This window comes from Rana temporaria, chromosome 1 (assembly GCF_905171775.1).
Source record: "Rana temporaria chromosome 1, aRanTem1.1, whole genome shotgun sequence".
Lineage (NCBI taxonomy): Eukaryota > Metazoa > Chordata > Amphibia > Anura > Ranidae > Rana > Rana temporaria.
In genome coordinates, this window is record NC_053489.1 from 453,578,781 (window position 1) to 453,600,324 (window position 21,544).

Sequence of the window (21,544 nt, forward strand, 5' to 3'; positions counted from 1 at the left end):
TACACAAACGCACACTAATTGCAAGCAATGAGTTTCTGGACTCCTGACAGAACCTTGCATCGTAAATCCAGTGCTGCACTGACGTTTTTGGATTCCGAGTCATGGGGAAAGCAAAAGAATAAAAGTATAAAACAGGAAAGGGATATCCAAAGAATTGAGAATGCCAATCAGCAGTGTTAAAACGCTAATCAAGAAGTGGAAAATGAGGGGTTCTGTTGAAACCAAACTACAGTCTGGTAGACCAATTAAAATTTCAGCCACAACTGCCAGGAAAATTGTTTGGGATGCAAAGAAAAACCCACAAATAACTTCAGGTGAAATACAGGACTCTCTGACAATATGTGGTGTGGCTGTTTCAAGATGCACAACAAGGGGGCACTTGAAGAAAGATGGGCTGCATGGTCGAGTCGCCAGAAGAAAGCCATTACTATGCAAATGTCACAAAGTATCCCACTTACGATACACCAAACAGCACAGAGACAAGCCTCAAACCTTCTGGCACAAAGTCATTTGGAGTGATCAGACCAAAATTTAGCTTTTTGGCCATAACCATTAATACTACATTTGAAGAGGTGTCAGCAAGGCCTATGATGAAAGGTACACCATTTCTACTGTGAAACATGGAGGTGGATCACTGATGTTTTGGGGATGTGTGAGCTAATAAAAGGCATAAGAAATTTGCTCAAAATTGATGGCAAGATGAATGCAGTATGTTATCAAAAAATACCGGAGGAACTTTTGCATTTATCTGCCAGGAAGCTGCACATGGGACGTACTTGGACATTCCAACATGACAAGGATCCAAAACACGAGGCCAAGTCAACCGTTCATTGGCTACAGAAGAATAAAGTGAAGGTTCTGGAGTGGCCATCTCCTGACCTCAATATCATTGAGCCACTCTGGGAAGATCTCACACGTGCAGTTCATGCAAGACAGCCCAAGAATTTACAGGAACTGGAGGCTTTTTGCCAAGAGCAATGGGCAGCTTTACCATCTGAGAAGATAAAGAGCATCATCCACAAATACCACAAAAGACTTCAAGCTGTCATTGATGTTAAAGGGGGCAATACATGTTATTATGAACTGGGGTATGTAAACTTTTGATCAGGGTCATTTGGGTAGTTTCTGTTATTATGATTTAAAGAGAGTAAAAACAGTTGATTGATAATAAATGGCTTCAGCCAAATACCAACCATGAGTAAAAGAAAAGTTTTTGTTTTATCATTCATATTCTCTGAAAAATGGTTAAGAAATCAAATTCTGCCAGGGTATGTAAACTTATGAGCACAACTGTACAGTGAGGGAAGAACGTATTTGATCCCCTGCTGATTTTGTACCGATTTTGCCTCATGGGGTAAGGATAATCATGAGAAAAGTGAGGGATCAGTCCAGAACTACACGGGAGGCGCTTGTGAATGATCTCAAGGCAGTTGGGACCACAGTCACCAAACTTACTGTCCTTATCATATGCCTAAATAGGAAACAATATTTCACATGTTTAATACTCATTATATTTAGCCATAATTAGAAAATAAATTGTGGGGAGAGAGGTTGTCATGCTTTTTGTTTTTTTTTTATTAAAAAACAGAGAACAATGTTAACTCTGCTGAATCACAAACTTCATGTGATCATCAGTGATATGTGGTGACAAACTGATTCATGATTGTGAAAAGGAAAAATTATTACTGTAATCTAGGAAAAAGGTCACAGTTGTGGAAGCACTTGCCTTGCAGATTTGGATTAACCCTTACAGCAACTGTATAGAGAGAATAAAGGAAGTCCTGACATAAGCTGAATAAAGAGCACAGTTTAGGTGCCCTCTGTCCCAGTGTGCGCTCTTTATGATTAGAGCAAGATGGCAATTACTGGACAAAAGCTAGAGAAAAGGAAGTGGTTATTGCTAAAGTCATCCCAAAGTGATTCAAGCACATTACTGCACACTGTGTCACAAGGAGACAATGTAAAATAAAGCAATCTGCTATGCCCTTTACACACACACACACACAGAGGCAGAGATTTTTTTCCGTTTGCTCTACTGGGTGCATGAAACGCCTTCTGTCGTGTTTTGCTATGTAAGGGATTTAGGGCGTTTGACCCATAGAAAAGGGAAGGCGTACCTCCCCAGCATGCAGAAGTAAGCTCACCAGAATGCTGTGCTTGACAGTAGTGTCAAAAATGTATACCACAGGTTGTGTTTGGTGGGCAACTATAAAACGCAAGCAAAAGAGGGCACACCAGCCTACTGCATCATCACATTTATTATAAATTCACATTAATATATACCCACAAGTGATGTGAATAAAACAGCATAGCAAGTTACACATAGTAGCACCATTTTATACAAGACTCAGTGTACTCCAAAGCTCAGGAGAATTTCACCGGGGTCCTTGCTAGCTTACACATTTTGAGGGCTATACCCCAAAGCTGGCTCTGACGAAAAGAGTATAGCCCTCGAAACATATGTTTTATATGCTTATGTTTTATAGTTGGTTTTAGGCAGGGCTTTTTTTCAGGGGGAACTTGGGGGAACTCAGTTCCACCACCTCTGGCTCAGACCCTTTGGTGCCTGCTCACCACAATCACTTGTAAAACACAGAAGTCGGATTTCTGTGTTTACAAGTGACAGCTCTGCACTCTGTGTGTAAGCCCCTGAACTCTGCAGTCTGTATGTAATGCAATCCTGGTATTTATTGCCCCTTTAAGACCCTTGTACGGTTTTTGAAATCTGAACGGGGTCGTGGTTGAGTTCCTGCACCTATTTTCTAAGAAAAAAAGCTCTGGTTTTAGGACTCCCCCAGTCCTCAGAGGGCAGCAAGGCTTGAAGGAGTTGTCCTGTGTTAAGAAGCCATTACTGTTGAAGAACGGTTATCCGCTCTCACACTCATGCGCAGAAGGTGGTTTGTTTGGTATATGTGTTTGGTGGGTAGTAATGCTGCAAAACATGACCTATTCAAGTGAGCGGGACTGTGCCGTATCATATGCTAGTGTAAACAGGCCAATACAGTAAAAGGTTTCTTCCTGGGTGTCAGCAGTTTTTCTTTCCAAGTGTACACTAAGCCATGCATGTACAGTCTTGGCATGATTCTGCCAGGGTAAAGTATGGTAATTCCCAAGCTCATGTGCAGGAGTTACGTCATCTTGGCCCAGCCAACCAAGATAGCTGAACACCCTGAATTTGGGAGACGACTAGGTGAGGATGAAAGTACCAACAATGGTGGAGAGTGTGTACATTGCAGCGTTGGAAGAGATAACTTTGTTCGGTAAGTGAGCCATAATATGCAAATAATGCTGTGCATGCTTGCACATTATGGCAAACAGCACCTTAGGGGTCCAACATTATGGAATTTGTTGAGGCGGTTTTCTTCTAATTTAGGTTTGCTCTCTCAAGTTACATACTTTTTATTGCACTCATAACTCAGAGTATATGTCTTTCCACCCACCGCTGAAGAAGTCCATATTGGACGTAACGGGCGTATGGGGGAGGAGTTACCTTACGTGACGTCCCCCGCCTCCCATCTGCTGTTACTCGCGGTCACCATACCGCTAATACACTGTTGTTTTATGCCATTTTTTTTTTTATCAGGCCGTTGTACCTACTTTGGATTGTTAACCCCCCCCCCCTGGAATAAAACCAGTCTACACTTATATTGCGTTTCGATTTTTTCATTCCATTCTTGATTGATGCCTGTTTGCCACCTCGTTGGACTCAATTCCTCAACATCATCTCCCCTGTTGTGGGAACAAGCGCATTTGACCATTTGTTTACTCAATGGTCCACCTCATCCGGTAAGGGTGTTCATTTCTAATGGTGGAGGATTTGTCACTTTGAACAACCATTTTCGCGTGAAGATTTCTACTACACAGGGTGTTTCTTCATTGTTTCACTATTTACTTGTAGTATATGGACTTTATGTATCACATATTTTGCGCTGCACTATTTTTTCATATTTCCACACATATTATTTGTAAATGTTTGGAACCAAGAATTCTGTCCTGTGAGCACAGGCTGTCACGTATACACTTTGATAGTTTTTGACGTCCCTGACCATGGCTCATAGAACTTGTGCACAGAATGGTACCAACACTTCATTACATGCATTTCTGTACAGGAGTAAAGCCATTCCTGAAGGAGAAGAAAAACAGCTGGATTTAAGAGGACATTTAAAAAAATGAATGTGTGTGGAGGGCACAAAGGAATGGAAAATGTGGAGCTGGGCATTCAACTAGAAACAGATTGATAGCCTCAGCTCTGTTCCTGTGTGAAGGGGCGGGTCCCTTCCCTCCCCTCCAATCATCTCTCAGAGCTCTCCTCACTGAGCTCTGCAGAGTGCAACTTCAGCTCTACGCCCTCTGCTTTCTGATAGCTCAGTCAAGCTTTATAAAATTCTGGACTTTGAATGGATGTGAAGAGAAGACTGATAGGATCCTGACAACTACAGCGTCCTCCATCAGTTGGCTTCCCCAGAGCTCTCCCTGGGACAAGTTGGCTGTTTCTTCAGTCAGTGAGTGGCTCACTTGCGGCCTGTCGGCAGCTGCTTGATGTGCCTGTGTCTGTGGAGCCAGCCCATCCAGCAATCTTCTCATCCACTCTGAAGCATGGACGTGTCCCTTGCTAGGGCTCTCTATTGGGAGGAACTGTTTGATGCGGTTTATTCACCTTCTTGTGAGTGTATTGATTTTATTATTTTATATCCAATAAAAGACGTTACTGCACCATGAGCCTGTGCCCTCGTATTCCCTTTTGTTTTCACAGCTATCAATTTCCCGTTGATCACTGAGCTGCAAGGAGTATGGTGCTGGCCAGATTGTTTCACATTAATCACTTAAGCCCCGGACCATTTTGTTGCTAAATGCCCAGGCCAGGTTTTGCGATTCGGCACTGCGTCGCTTTAACAGACAATTGCGCGGTCGTGCGACGTGGCTCCCAAACAAAATTGGCGTCCTTTTTTCCCCACAAATAGAGCTTTCTTTTGGTGGTATTTGATCACCTCTGCGGTTTTTATTTTTTGCAACAAAAATAGAGCGACAATTTTGAAAAAAATGCAATATTTTTTACTTTTTGCTATAATAAATATCCCCCAAAAACATAAATCAAATTTTTTTTTCCTCAGTTTAGGCCGATACGTATTCTTCTACCTATTTTTGGTAAAAAAAAAAATCGCAATAAGTGTTTATCGATTGGTTTGCGCAAAATTTATAGCGTTTACAAAATAGGGGATAGTTTTATTGCATTTTTATTATTTTTTTTTTTTTTACTACTATTGGCGGCAATCAGCGATTTTTTTCGTGACTGCAACATTATGACGGACACTTCGGACAATTTTGACAAATTTTTGGGACCATTGTCATTTTCACAGCAAAAAATGCATTTAAATTGCATTGTTTATTGTGAAAATGACAGTTGCAGTTTGGGAGTTAACCACAGGGGGCGCTGTAGAAGTTAGAGTTCACCAAGTGTGTGTTTACAACTGTAGGGGGGTGTGGCTGTAGGACTGACGTCATCGATCGAGTCTTCCTATAAAAGGGATCACTCGATCGATGCAGCCGCCACAGTGAAGCACGGGGAAGCCGTGTTTACATACGGCTCTCCCAGTTCTTCAGCTCCGGGGCGGCTATAAACAAATAGCCACGCCGTCGTCCCGGATCGTTTCCCGCGGCAATCCGCACGCAGCGGAGGGGGTCCCGATCGGACCCCCGACCCGCTAGAAGGCGGGGACGTATATTTACGCCCATCTGCCTGTACGTGCCATTCTGTGGACGTAAATAGGCGTGCAGCGGGCGTTAAGTGGTTAAGCATTCTCATTAAAGGATTCCTTGGTCAGTGTGTTATCACTTTGGATTGGACATTTCTAGCGCAAAGACTATTTTTGTTGTATTTTTTGTTCCTTTTATAGACTGTACTTTTGCAAAGTAAAAGCTCACCTAATCTAACCAATAAGGTTACATTGTGTTCAGCTGAATACCCAGTCATATGTATGGGGAAATGAAAGAAATTGGATTTTTTATTTGCAGTTAATTTGTCCACCACATGACCAGTCACATTATATATAGCTTACAATTCCTCTGCTTCTCGAAGTTAGAACAAATGTCAAGGTTTAAGGAAGATGAGCATGTGATAACACAAGAAAGGTGACATATCTGCCTTGTGCCCTTGTGGTTAGCCCTATTGCTCAAACTAGGACAAAGTACAACCTCGTAGTTGTCAAGATAACTCCTGCATGAAGTACCATGCAAAAAGCCAGTTTTACAGTGTGTGTGCGTGCATGTTTACACACACACACACACACACACACACACACACACAATGTGCCCATTTTATACCCCATGATCACCAAATCCACAGCCTGTAAGTGTCGATATCAATTCACTTGATTGCAATAAATCATTGGCATTTTATTACAAAAAATTCTTCTCAAGCACAACAAAGGAAAAAGATACAAACACACAGCTAGAAGCCATCAGGCTGCCAGCTGGTGCGTGGTAACGTCACAAGATTCTCTCCAACCGACGCGTTTCCCTGTAACAAACATCAACTGTGAACGTTCCTCTTCTTTATTTTTAAAAACATCTTAATATCTGCTGGTGCAATATTTGAGCGGAACATTTGGAAGGTGTGGTTTCCATTCGGCTAACTTTCACAGAGGTGACTGACCAGTGGCTAGGAAGCGGACCGTGTGGAAGTCCCCAGCTGATTACTATCGACACAAGGGAGTTTGACTCCTATAATTTGGAGTCCATCTTATTCAGTAAGAGGCCATCCGCCTGTTGTATTTGTAGCGCTGGGCTCCCAATGACAGGGGCACTACTTTAAATTTAGGGGGCGTCTGAGCCATATTTGGGCTCAGACTCTTTTAATTCTTTTTAAATTCGCCTCTGTTCTGGCTGTGGTTGTGCTCGGTAGAAGTTTTCCCTTGTTACCTGTAGGTGGCGTTACCACTTCAGGTCCATGTTGGAACTCGGGCAAACCATAATGTGTTAAGTGACCCTTCTCGGCAGCTGCCCAGTGGGAGTGGTGCCCCGCTGTGCATGCTGGGAAGGGATACTTAAGGGGCTGACGCCATTTTTCAGGGTCCTTCGCCTCGTGGCCCTCCTGGCGTGAGGTTGGTACGTGAGATTTCAGTCTTGTTACCACGTTGGTCTGAGGCTGTGTTCCTATCAAGTAGGCCCAGCTATGCTGGCTGGGGCCTATGGTTCTACAAGGGATCCCAAGTTGTCCATCCAAGTGGAGGAAGCTTCATAGTGAAGGACCTGCCCTGGAGGAGACAAGCAAGGCAAGCTGATGTCTCAGGATAGGCCTGGTAACCTCGTTAAGGAAAGGGATCCACTACGCCATGGGTGCTCAACCTGTGGCTCTCCAGCTGTTGCAAAACTACAATTCCCATAATGCCTCAGCCTTTGGGAGACATGCTTGTACCTGTCAGCGGCTTGCAATGCCTCATGGGAATTGTAGTTCCGCAACAGCTGGAGAGCCACAGGTTGAGCACCCATGCACTACGCAAATTGTCTTACAGTCCGCCGGATTGGCTTAAAGGCTCTTTTGCTGTAAGGCAGGAAGTTCGGGACTTTAAATCCTGTGCAGAGGATTCCTGACTATCCATTCTGTGTTCTCAGACGGTCTGTGGCAGAGACTGTTTCTATACTGTCCGCGCATCATTCCGGCTGCTAGGCCATGTGAGAGGGGTCTATACGGGTGAGCAATACCCACTCAAGAGTGAGTGGTGAATACTGGAATTTAATACTGTTTGTGCATTCTGTACCGCGTACCTGAACCTTCCCCTTCTCTCTATACTCTCTACTTCCTTCACAAGTTTTATGCAGCAAAAATAAAACCGGTTGAAGGTTTTACATCTTGTGTGGACATTCCAATTCCTACAGACTTTCTTCCCTAGACAACGAACTTAGAGGTAACGTGCAAAACCCAAAATCTAAACCAGCAGCTCCTACGGGGGTAGTGCTACATATTTATTTCCTTGCCTGGATTTTAAAAAGCTGAATTCGCCACCATCGCAGAGTGTTGTAAACTACAATAATGCCCCATACAGACGGTCGTTTTTTGTGATGAAAAAAAAATGACGTTTGAAGTGATGAAAAAAAACGACATTTTTGAAACTTCATTTTCAAAAACGATGGAGCATACACACCATCATTTTGAAAAATGATGAACAAAGTGACGGCACTCTAAAGGGGAAGTTCTATTCGCCTTGAGGCTGCTTTTAGCTGGTTACTTGTTAGTAAAAGATGATTCGTGCTTTTTTGTCTGTTAAAGCGTGATGAATGTGCTTAATCCATTATGAATGGTAGTTTTACCTCCCGTCTCAAAACTTGCTTCTGGGCATGTGCGGGTTCAAAAACGTCGTTTTGCCCACACACTATCATTTTCATTGACACAAAAAATGACATTTTGAAAAACGACACAAAAAATTCGAGCATGTTCGAATTTTTTTTTGGTCGTTTTTCTGAAGACATAAAATGACATTTTCCCCACACACTATCATTTTAAATGACGTTTTCAAAAACGTCATTTTTTTTCATCACAAAAAACGACCGTCTGTATGGGGCATAAGAAGCGGCTTTTGGAAATACCTGTTTTTTCAAACTCAGTTTTGTTCCTTTAGGACTTTATTTCATCCATTTGCCCAAGTCACCCCTTTTTTTACCTTTTGGTTTTATGCTGTTGGGGAGTTTATCTTAATAACACGATTAATTGGTTTAACCAGATATCCAGTTGGTGTATTTAATTTGCACGTTTAATAATTTAGCTTTTTTTGATTATTTATTCACTTATTATTCATGTTTGTACGATCATTTTTTCATGTTAAGGTAATTCTGGGGGGTTTTACGCAATGTCTTTTTTTTATATATTATACATGCATAGTATAACATTTTGTCTGTGCATTTTTAAAGTGTAAGCTAGAAAGTCTGTTTGTTTTGAGAAGGAGTCACTGTGCTAAAATCAAACACCAGTTGTTTACATAAGTCTGTGAAGCCACAGAAAGCTATTCACTAAAAGTTACCAAGTCTAAATTTAACACATTATCATTCAAGTATTGAATATGGTATTTTGTAATAAAAGCTTGCGTAGAAATGTGATTATCGTCATCTGTATCTTAATTCTTTGATATTTAAAAGTATATATTTTTTGTATCATCACAAAATATACCCGATATTATTTTACACTGTATTTTTTCTAGTTAATAATTATATATTTTTTTGAGCATATCATTTGTGTCACTTTACTTCAAAAAAGCACGGATAAACAAACGTGAATTACTTGGTTGTAATTGTGGAACAATTTTAAATCTCCCAAAACAAAGATTTGCATAATTCAATAAATATTATACTGTTTTATTATTTCAGTATACACATTTTAACAATATATTTACCAGCAAGCTTCAGCTGCAGTAAATGTTTAGGTCATATCACATTCATACTTTTCCCACATGAGATGCTGGGGATTCTGTACAAAGTAGGAAGAGCGCTACACATCAAGTCGTTGCACATCTTGCTCGTTCCATCCAAAACTAAAATTCAATTTTTTTGTAAGAAGCAGCAGGTTGAATCATCTGCTGCGTTATCTTAAAGCAGATTTCCACCAAAAAAAAATATATATTAAAAGTCAGCAGCTACAAATACTGCAGCTGCTGACTTAATATATGGACACGTACCTGTCCAGGGCGCCTGCGATGTCGGGTCCCGAAATCGATTTGTCCCTCGGCTCTCAGGTGCTGCTGCCACCATCTTTGGTAAGGGAATCAGGGAGTCAAGCCTTGCGGCTTCACTTCCTGGTTCTCTACTGCGCAATCCCACTGGTCCCTGCTGTCTTCTGGGACCTGTGTGTCTCCCAGAAGACAGCGGGGGCGGGAACAGAGTAGGCGGCGGACGTGGCCGCACGCACGCGACCCCCTGTGCAAGTTGAAGGACTTCCCTTACCCGCGCAAATGGCCATTTATATTAGGAGCTGCTCATTATAAAGGCAAAAAACCTTAAATGTGTGAAAAATAATTAAATAGTTAAACTACGCTCTCTAGTGCATGTGTCACACTCTTAGGCTGTAGTGGAGATTTGAGGATAGCTGTGAGAGTTACTGTGAGGCCCCGTACACACGACAGAGTTTCTCGGCAGAATTCAGCCAGAAACTCGGTCGGAGCTGGATTCTGCCGAGAAACCCGGTCGTGTGTACACTTTTCAGCGAGGAACTCGTCGAGGAACTCGTCGGGCCAAAAAGAGAACATGTTCTCTATTTTCTCGTTAGTCAATGGGAAAAGTCGGCCCGCCGAGTTCCTCGGCGGCTTCCACACTGAACTCGACGAGGAACTCGATGTGTTTGGCACGTCGAGTTCCTCGGTCGTGTGTACGGGGCCTCAGAGGGGGGATGTGAAGCTGGGTTTGATCGTGCATGAGATGTCGCTCACAGCACAGAGAAGAAACTGGCACACATTTATCTGTGTGTAGTTTTTTTTTCTTACTGAAAAAAGACAAGAGGATTGCTCAGAGCTGGATGAACACTTCGTGGCAAGACTGGCCACGAATGACATGACATCCTCTTTTGTACCAGCTAGAAGTCTTCATTAAAAAAAGAATTTTGGGTTTAAATCCACTTTAAGTAATTTTTCAGCGTATTTCTACTGTTTACAGACCATAGTTTCTGCTTATTTGCTAGGCATTTTGCTTGTTATAGGTATGTCTGTCAGTCTTGTATTGGATTCCTATAATTGTAATAGTTTAGTATGTACAGAACTTTTAACCTCCCTGGCGGTATGATTCTGTCTGGAATTACGTACCAAAAGCGGTACAATTATTTTGCATGGAAATTCTGCGTTTTATATTGTAGGCCTGCAATTCTTAGGAATAACTCACTTAAATCTGTCCAAACCAGAGTCTAATGGGCATCCCGGGTATGATAAAGTTTGAAACACAAAATCATAAAATTATAATATAATAAACTATAAATAAATATAACAAATGATAATGTAATTATAATAAAAATGATTCAATAATGTAATCAAAGCAAAATCACTGAAATTTGCTCAGTTGCAGAATTGTCGCTGTCATTACTTTTATTTATGACGGATTTCCCCACAAATCGCTATCGCTCAATTCTGCAAGTGATTATAATTTATTATCGCTGTTTTCTAGTTGCTCTAAAATCACTTTTGACATAAAGGGACACTTTTGGTTGCTATGGACAATCTCCAGTTTGCAGGCACAAAAAAAATGTTTTTATTATATAAAAGTACATGCAGGACACAGGGCAGACCACTAGGGTCAAGGGGGTGTGTGTATTTTTTACATACAGTACTGTAATCTATAAGATTACAGTATACTGTATGTAATGTGTTTGTTTACTTTTTTTTATTTGGCGCCGGTCTCCGCCCCCGTGCGTCGTAACGTCGCAGGGAACGGAGATCGGCGGCAAGCAGGCACTGTGTGAATCGAATGGAAGACGCCGCTCGCTCACACAACGGGGATGCATCGCTGGATCCAGGGACAAGGTAAGTACAGTTACCTGCCTGGAAAAGGTAAGCCAGCGTGCGCTGCAGGCTCTGCACAGCTACTCCGAGCGTGACTCGGGGTTACCGATAATTGCATAGAAAATCCACCCCGAGTCACGCTCGGGAATACCGCTAAGGGGGTTAATTTAGTAAAAGCACATTAATACACTGCAGAGTTCTAAGTTTCCTTGCTTATAATTTAAAGTAACCTCAATAGATGAAAGCAAAACACCAGCTTAATGCACACGATCGGAAAAACCATTCAACTTTTTTCAGACGGAATTCCTCTCAAGCCTGCCTTGCATACACACGGTCACACAAAAGTTCGGTGAACTTTTGACTGCCATGAAGGTGACGTAAAAGACAACAACGAGCCAAGAAAATTAAGTTCAATGCTTCTGAGCATATGTCGAATTGTTTCTGAGCATGCGTAGGAATTTTGTGCGTTGGGATTTGTACACATGATCGGAAATTCTGAACAGTTTTTTTCCTGACAGGAAAAAAGGAGATCCCACTCTCTATTATTTTCCAGCAGTTTTCCAGTTGGAAAAAGTCTGATCGAGCATAAACATGGTCAGGATTCCCGTCCAAAAAGCTTTGAGGCCCCGTACACACGTCCGAGGAACTCGACGTGCCAAACACATCGAGTTCCTCGTCGAGTTCAGTGTTGAAGCCGCCGAGGATCTCGGCGGGCCGACTTTCCTCATTGAACAACAAGGAAATAAGAGAACATGTTCTCTATTTGGCCCGACGAGTTCCTCGTCGGCTTCCTCGCTGAAAAGTGTACACACGACCGAGTTTCTCGGCAGAATCCAGCTCCGATCGAGTTACTGGCTGAATTCTGCCGAGAAACTCGGTCGTGTGTACGGGGCCTCAGACTTTTTCCAACAGGAAAACCGATCGTGTGTACAGGGCATTAAAGTGCGTGTGGTTGATGGCAGCTTCCATTTTATGAAGTGCTACTGCCAAAAATAAGTTTGGAAAATCCAAAGCTTAAAACCTATTTAACTCAGTAGTAACTAGTTGCTCACATAAACTATCCAAAACGTACACAGAATTATTTTATATCTGTATATTAAGCAGGCCCGTCGGAAACCCGACAGGCAAAGCAAGCAATTGCCTGGGGCCCCCGAGCTGGCCAGGGGCCCCAGCAGGGAGGGCCCTTGCCGCACCGCTGCGTCCTTCTGCAGTCCGGTCGGCCGTGTACCATAACCGCGCAGTACAGGAGATTCAGGTTCCTGTTCCCGGCCGGACTGACAGGAAGTGCACACACTGAGTGTTCACTTCCTTTCAGTCCGGCCCCGGGAACAGCAAACTGAATCCCCTGTACCCCGCGGTTATGGTACACGGCCGACCGGACTGCAGGAGGACGCAGCGATGCGGCAAGGGCCCTCCCTGCTGGGGCCCCTGTGCAGACACCAACATATGCCGACGTGTGCGTGTGAGGTGGAGGATAGAGGTAAGCCTCCACTCCAACCCCCCCCCCCCGCTTCTCAACTACTTGAAAAGTAACTTTTTTTTTTGCTTGGGGCCCCCAAATGTCTTCAAACGGCCCTGATATTAAGCCATACTAAGAGGAAAACGTAAACTTCATATTACTTCCTGTATTTGTTTTTCACAATAAACTATAGGAATCAGGCTGTACAAGCAAGAAAATACAGGGATTAAAAGGGCAATATATCATAGCAGCCCAGGGCCGCTGATAGGGGGGGACCACCAGTCCTCCTGTAGGGGGCCCAGGCTCACAGGGGGGCCCATACAGCAGAGGGAATCAGTGTGGTCGGGGGCAAATACAGGATGCCCAATGTGAACCCGGTTTCTCTCCCTCCCACAACTTTCAGCTGCTGCAAGGGAGAGACACGGACACAGCTGCCAGCTTCCCTGTCTCATTAAAAAAATAAAATTGTTACCCTGTATTGTTTTAAACCCTTGTAAAATGTAATAAAATTCTTGGGAAAAAAATGTTTTTTTTTTATAAAAATTGTCAAATATTTTTTTTCAAAACATTTAAATGTTTTTGTTAAAAGAAAAAAAAACTATTTAAAAAAGGGCTAATTCACACAGCTTCTCTGTTATCTTTGTGTCCGCTAAGAATAATTTTAGTATATTTTAATTGAAAATCTTGGTTTGATATATTTGAGGGGGGCCCTGCCAGGTAGGCTGTACGGGGCCCCATGATTTCTAACAGCAGCCCTGTAGCAGCCTATAAGATTTTAGTTTACTAGAGTAAATCACATGAATGATTAATACTGATTGGCTGTTGTGGGTTACTGAACTCTGCACTTCAGGTATGCTGTGCTCCGATTTCACAATAAAGCCTAACAAATAGGTCAGTTTATCTCTTATAACCAGCATGCTTTGCAATTTATTACAGGTACTTACTGGGACTGGGGGCTGCAAGCTTCTTATAGTGTATGCATTAATTAACAATGGGCATGAACGAACTCACTCACCCTTAGTGAGTAACTCTTTTTTGGCCCTTCTCACACTCCCCAGGAGAGAGTTTGTGACCCTTCTCTGTACTCTTGCTCATTTCTTCCTTCCTCACCTCACTATACTTTTTCTCCATCTCACCCCTTTCCTTCCCCTCCATCTTTCACCCCTTGGCATTTTAGAATTCCACGATAGAATAAAAAGACCCTCAAGATGCTACCTTTAGTAGTATTGCAAAAAATATATATACATCCCTTTGAGAACTGCTTAGGGTAAACCTAAATGAGATGGGAGCTATGAAGTAACACAACACAATAACTGAGAATAAAAGCCTGAGATTCCCTTAAAGTGGAGTTCCACCCATTTTTTTATGTTTGTCTGTGCTGCATGCTCTAATCTCATAGTGTTCAGAATGGACAATTTTTATTTAATTTGTTGCTTGTAAATACCTTTATTTTGTAGTCCTTCATTACTTCCTCCTCCTTATTTGCCTAGGCTATTTGCAAGGGTTTCTGGGATAGGCATCATGTTTCCCAGTAGTCCTTGCAAACCTGACTGAAACCTATTACATTGCTTGTGCACTGAGCATGTGCGAGATATGCAAAGCTGAAATCCAGAAAGTCATACAGTCTGGCTTCATGATGCCCACACTTAAGATGGCCACGGTCTATTTCTAGATTATAAACTATCTAAATGCTGTAACAACCTAACAAAACGGACCTTAGTTTACAGACTAACTTTACTAGAATACATTAAGCTTGTGTATTACAGGGGTATTTATATTTAAAAAGTGAAATTGTGGGTGGAACTCCCCTTTAAGCCTCTGAAGCAGCCAGCTGAGACTGGCGAAACCGGTCAGGCATATGCCACTGTCCACCTTACCATGACAATGGCAATGGATGTCTTTTCTACTGGCCATAGGAGATCTATCAATACAGGATTTGGTAAGTATACTTTATCATTTAGGGCACTTTCACTCTAGGGCATTGGAGGTGTCCAGTAAAAGAAATAAAGGAATTACAAAACACAAAAAGAACAAAGAAACGCACAAATGGGCCTTTTTTCATACTTATTTGATACACATTTCTCTTACCGGATTGATATCCAGGAAGGTTTCATGGTCATTCTGGTTAGGACTCAGTCCCTCTATGCTATTAATTACCGATTTATCCGCTTGGTAAAAATGGGGAGATGAGAGAATGATGGGAGCACCTGTAAATAGGATTAAAAAAATAAAATATAAAAAAAAAATAATAATAATAAGAAGAAGAATAAAAAAACATTATGCATTAATATACAAGAGTGCAACAACTCATAGGTGCTTTTTATTTTTTATTTTTTAAAGTGAACTTGTAAAATGTTCCCCGAAGGCAAGTCCTTGCATTAGAAAAGCTATTCTACTTGCCTCTCCAGCAGCCTAAAGCCTCAGTAATCCTATTTGGCATTTGATATTTCCATGGTGTCCCCTGCTGCACAGCATGGTTCCGCTCTCCGACTGCCAGGTCCTTTAGTGACATAAAATAGAAAGTAGAGCCACAGCATGCAGCAGGGGTCATAGGCAGAGCTTTTTTTCTCAGAAAATAGGTGCAGGAACTCAACCACGACCCCGTTCAGATTTCACAAACAGTAGAAGGGTCTTAAAGGGGCACTAAATACCAGGATTGCATTACATACAGAGTGCAGAGTTCAGGGGGGGTTACATACAGAGTTCAGAGCTGTCACTTGTAAACACAGAAACCAGAATTCTGCGTTTACAAGTGATTGTGGTGAGCAGGCACCAAAGGGTCTGAGCCAGAGGTGGTGGAACTGAGTTCCCCCAAGTTCCCCCTGAAAAAAAGCCCTGGATAGGCATCCAACAATTTTGTCCAAGAGCTTTTTGGAGGTTGCAGGGCTGCAACGGAGAGAGAAGGAAGGAGACACGGACTGTCAGAAACCAGGTCCAGCCCTTGGGATTTAAAAAAAACAAACACACACACACAAAAGGTTACTTTAATTGCTTCAATACAGGGCACTTTTACCCCCTTTTCCTGCCCAAGACAATTTTCAGCTTTCAGTGCTCTTACACTTTGAATGACAATTGCGCGGCCATTCAATGCTGTACCAAAATTACATTTTTATTATTTTCTTCCTACAAATAGATTCTTTTGGTGGCATTTACCGTATTTATCGGCGTAGAACGTGCACTTTTTTCCCCTTAAAATCAGGGGGAAGTTGTGGGTGCGCGTTATACGCCGATCCCCGCTTTCTGAGTGCCGCCGCCGACATATACCGAGTGCAGTACACTCGGGTACACTCGGCTGGGCTCGGCCACGCTCGGCTCCTCTCGCGGTCACGCCCTGTGCCGCCTCCTAGCCTTTATGCGAGAGGAGCTGAGCGTGGCCGAGCCTAGCCGAGTGTACCCGAGTGTACTGCGCTCGTTATATGTCGGCGGCGACATTCAAAAACAGTGCGGGAGAAGCGGGGAGGACACCACGAATGCCACAGACGGACACCGGACCGGACAAGGCCACCGATGGACGCCGGGCAACTGTAAGCAACTGTAAACTGTCAGTATTTCTTTTTTTTTCCTTAGGATTCCCTTCTAGGTTTGGGATGCGCGCTATAGGGTGATAAATACGGTAATCACCGCTGTTTTTTTTTTTGTTTTTAAGCAAAAAAAAAAAACACAAGACCAAAAGGTTTAAAAACAAATAATTTGTCTTAGTTCCTGTCAGTAAATTTTGTAAATAAGTATTTTTTCTCCTTCACTGATATGCGCTGACGGGCACTGATGAGGCAGAACTTATGGACACTGATAAGGAGGCACCAATATACCGAACTGAAAAGCACTGATATACGGCACCGATAGGTGGCACTGATGGACACCACTGAAGGGGACTGATTGGCATCACCGATTGGCACTGCTAGGGCTGCACTCATGATCAGTGCCCGATTACCTGTACAGGCTCCCCTGCAAGGAGATGCTGCTGATCGGTTCTCCAAGCCTCACACTCTGTCAGTGATTGGACACAGCCAATCACATGGGTAAAAAGCACAACCACGATCGCTGCGCTGTGAGCAGTGACACTAGGGCAACGTCATATGAAGGGGCCTCAGAATGAGAGGGGATCCCACCTGCCGTCATTTTATATGGTGGGCGGGGGGGGGGGGTAGTTAACCATTTTCCGACCAGCCACTGTACTTATACTGGGGCAGGTCGGCTCTTCTGCATGAACCAACGTACATGTATGTCAGTCTGTGCATGTGAAATTGCACGCAAGCGACAAGGGAGCGTGCCCGCGGGTCCAGTGGACTCTGTGTCCGCCGGCTGCCCGCGATCGATGTATAGAGAGGCAGAACAGGGATCTGCCATTGTAAACCAGGCGGATCTCTGTTCTGACAGGGGACAGCTCAGAGATCTGCTGTTCCCAATGATCGGGAACAGCCATTGCTGTCATGTCCCAGGCAGCCCATCCCCCTTACAGTTAAAACATGTAGAGGGAACACATTTAACCCCTTATTGCCTAGTGTTAACCCCTTCCCTGCCAGTGTCATTTATACATTAATCAGTGTATTTTTATAGCACTGATCAACGTAATGATGTCACCGGTTCCCAAAAAGTGTAATTTGGGGTCAGATTTGTCCTCCGCAATGTCGCAGTCCCGCTAAAAATTGCAGATCACCACCATTACCAGTAAAAACAATAAAAGTCCTTAAATCTATCCCATAGTTTGTAGATGTGATAACTTTTGCGCAAACCAATCAATATACGCCCATTGCAATTTTTGCTTACCAAAAATATGTAGAAGAATATATATTGGCCTAAACTGATGAATAAATTTGTTTTTTTATATATATTTTTTGAGTGATATGTATTATAGTAGAAAGTTTTTTTTTTTTTTTCCAAAATGTACACTCTTTTTTGTTTATAGCGAATAAAAACGGCAGAGGTGATCCAATACCACAAAAAAAGCTCCATTTGTGAAAAAAATAAATAAAAACACAACAGCAATTATGTTTGAGTACAATGTCGCACAACCGCGTAATTGTCAGTTAAAGCGACGCAGTCGGGCAAATGCTTCCTGGGCCGAAGTGGTTAAATGAAATGGTCATGGAGGGAAATATAGAGGTTGTCATTTTTGACATCTCATTCTGGGAATGCTAGCTTCCTGGCTGTCATCCTGAACCTCTTGCCTAAATACTTTCAGTCACTGACTTAAAACAAGTATGAACATAAGTGATGTGTCACGCAGGGCTTGAGTCCTGGAATGGCGTTCCTGTACTTTCACAGCAGGGACGACTTTCCTGTTAGCAGCCGTGTCCTGCAGGACTGCAAGCTGTGGCAGGCAGTGTGGGTGTGCGGGAGATACACAGAATCTCACAAAAAAGTGAGTACACCCCTCACATTTTTGTAAAGATTTTATTATATTTTTTCATGTGACAACACTGAAGAAATTACTCTTTGCTACAATTTAAAGTAGTGAGTGTACAGCTTGTATAACAGTGTAACCAAGCAACTAGCATTTATTTTACAGACATCAGCAAAGGAAGTTGCTCTATCTTTGTCATGATAGGTTTACTTGAAGTTAGGCGAAAGTGGGTGCCAAGCAGGTGTGTTTCCCTATGTGGTTGTGTCCACAAATTCCTATTGAAATCCCAACATAGAGCAGCTGACAGCAGTTGCCCTGTCGCCCATATACTTGTTTACATTGTTATCTGTTTCCTGGCAGATAGCAGAATTCATTCTTCCTGTGACTAGGAATTTCCCTCTTTTCGCAATGTTACATTAATGTAGACCTCTTTACTGTACTGCATTATCTTTATTGATCTGGTTTAATAACAGTCTGTAAAAATGGAATGCACAATGCATTATTGTTTATACATGTTAGTCGAGCTGACTGCATTCACACTAACTGGAGGCAGAAGTTTTGAATATCATGAGCTGGTAACTCACTTGGTGGGCGGGCATGAAGACCCAGCATTCTGCACCTGAGTATTAGGTGTTGTATTCTAAACAGTTGAGCTTGTATATGACTCAGACATTCCGGCTAAATTTTTCTTTTAGTTTTGGATAGAGTTTGTAGGAGTTCCAACTCCTGTTATTGCTGTCTGTGCCCCCATTTGGGAGATTTCTCAGGTTACTGTCAGAACAGGAGAAAAATATCCCCACTTCTTGCCCTTTTAATTGGTGTTAGGAAAAAAAACAGGTGGGGAGGAATCCTTCCAGCTGAGGAAACAGACAGCAAAAAAAAACACATACAAAAACATTTAGAACCTCTGTCAGGATTACCAGACTTGCAGGTGCCAAAATAAGAACCAAGGGTAAAATCTCCCCAACAGGGTTACATGTTGCATGCAAGTCCTGTTTCACACAGGCTTTGGCTTGTATAAAAGAAGTGTGAACAGCAAGTTTTTTTACAAAGCATTTGCAGTTTTTTAGCAAGTTTTGTTGAAGCTCCAGCTCCAGCTCCAGTTTGTAAATGTTGAACACAGATCCTAAATGGAGTGCGGATTGCCATTTTAACTACTTGCCTACCGCCTGCCGTCATATGATGGCGGGACGATGAGGCTTTTGTTCTGGGAAGATGTCATATGACTTCTTCTCCTTCCCAGGCCACTAGGAGGCTCACGCGCCCGCCGCGTCACTGGGGACCCGATGCACATGCCCGGCTGCCGCGATGTCCGTGGGGCACCCGTGATTGCCCAGTAACTAAGCAGGACAGTGGATCTGTGTGTGTAAACACACAGATCCACGTCCTGTCAGGGAGAGGAGACTGATGGTGTGTCCCTTGTACATAGGGACACCAATCAGTCAGTCCCCTCCCTCTACAGTAAGAATCACTCCCAGGGAACACATTAACCCCTTGATCGCCCCCTAGTGTTAACCCCTTCCCTGACAGTCATATTTATACAGTAATCAATGCATTTTTATAGCATAAATATGAATGGTCTGAAAAATGTGTCAAAAAAGTTTACGATGTGTCTGCCGCAATATCGCAGTCACAATAAATCGCAGATTGCCACCATTACTAGTAAAAAAAAAAAAAAAATGCTATAAATCTATCCCATATTTTGTAGACGCTATAACTTTTGCCCAAACAAATCAATATACGCTTATTGCGATTTTTTTTTACCAAAAATATGTAGAATACGTATCGGCCTAAACTGAGGAAAAACCTTTTTTTTTTATATATTTTTTGGGGGATATTTATTATAGCAAAAAGTAAAAAGTATTGAATTGTTTTAAAAACTGTCATTTTATTTTTGTTTATAGCGCAAAAAATAAATACCGCAGAGGTGATCAAATACCACCAAAGGAAAGCTCTATTTGTGGGAAAAAAATTATAAAAATTTAATATGGGTACAGTGTTGCATGACAGCGCAATTGTCATTCGAAATCTGACAGCACTAAAAGCTGAAAAATGGCTTGGGCAGGAAGGGGGTGAAAGTGCCCTGTATTGAGGTGGTTAAACAAGCTGCTAGCAGGCTTTAGCACTTCTAGAAGCTTGTTGAAGGGGCAAACACGCATTAGGATCGGTGTTCAACATTTACAAACTGGAGTTGAATAGTACTTCAAACAAAGCTTGCTGAAAGCTCTGCAAATACTTTGTCAAAGTTTGCTGTTCACACTGCTCTTTTATAAGCTGATGCCTATGTGAAACAGGCCTAAAGCCTGACTAAAAAAATCTCAGAGAGACACAAAATGGCATTTAAGACTTACCTAAAGGTTCTAATTTTTCCCAATTTTATAGAAAACTGGAGACAAAAAGATTTGACTGGAGCTGGTCTTTACCCATGCCATGCCATGCCATGCCATGCCATAGGGACCAAGAGAGACTCTAGTGTCACGATCAGTTGATTACATACAATTCATCTGTGTTCCTCTGACAGCTGCTATACCAGCTCTGTCCTATTCATCCCAATGATACTGGAACGTTTTTTTTAAATCATATCAGTCATATTGATAATGATCAAATGGGCATCTGTAATATATTGCTGGGCATTCATTCCATTTTTACAAATTATTAAACAGATTTAATGTGCAAGTTAAAACAAATCAGGACACATATACCGTACTCTAAGGAATAATAATAAACTTTATTTTATATAGTGCCTTCAGTTTCTCAAAGTGTTTTACAAAAAAAAACACAAGAAATACACAAGGTAAAATAAAGGAAAAAAGGACAATTACCTGAAAGCTTGTATAAAGAACAAAGTTTTAAGATTTGATTTTGAATGAGTTTAGACAAGATGATCTTTGGAAGTGAATTTCAGAGTTTTGGAGTATAACAGGAGAAGGCTCTGTCTCCCATTGAGTGTAGGTGAGTAGGGGGGACACACACAAGACCAGAATTTAAGGGAGCATAGGTTACGGTGGGGGGGAGGGGGAGTAAATTAATAAAAGTTGAGAGATAATGTGGTGCAAAGTCATTAAAGAGACTTATAGGTGAGCAAGATTATCTTAAAGTCTATGTGAAACCCGACAGGCAGAGCCAATCCACCCTATACGCCGCAAATTACTCGAGGCCCCCGATTTTTTGCTGCCGCTAGAGGACCGTGACCGGGCAGAGACAATGTTTCCGCTGGCCGCCATTTTCTTGAAGACCGCCACCGCTAGAGGTCCGCGGCCGAGCGGAGAC

At 42.4% G+C, this 21,544-nt stretch overlaps 1 protein-coding gene across 3 annotated transcripts in view; it reads right to left on the reverse strand.

Moving 5' to 3' along the window:
- The window catches only part of SCARB2 (scavenger receptor class B member 2), a 109,739-nt gene that overhangs the window by 23,836 nt on the left and 64,359 nt on the right, over positions 1 to 21,544 (reverse strand). For all 3 annotated transcript variants that reach the window (XM_040327839.1, XM_040327828.1, XM_040327844.1), the window contains one exon: positions 15,019 to 15,137. In XM_040327839.1, the coding sequence (XP_040183773.1) occupies positions 15,019 to 15,137 (119 nt within the window). The remainder of the gene's footprint in view (positions 1 to 15,018; positions 15,138 to 21,544) is intronic.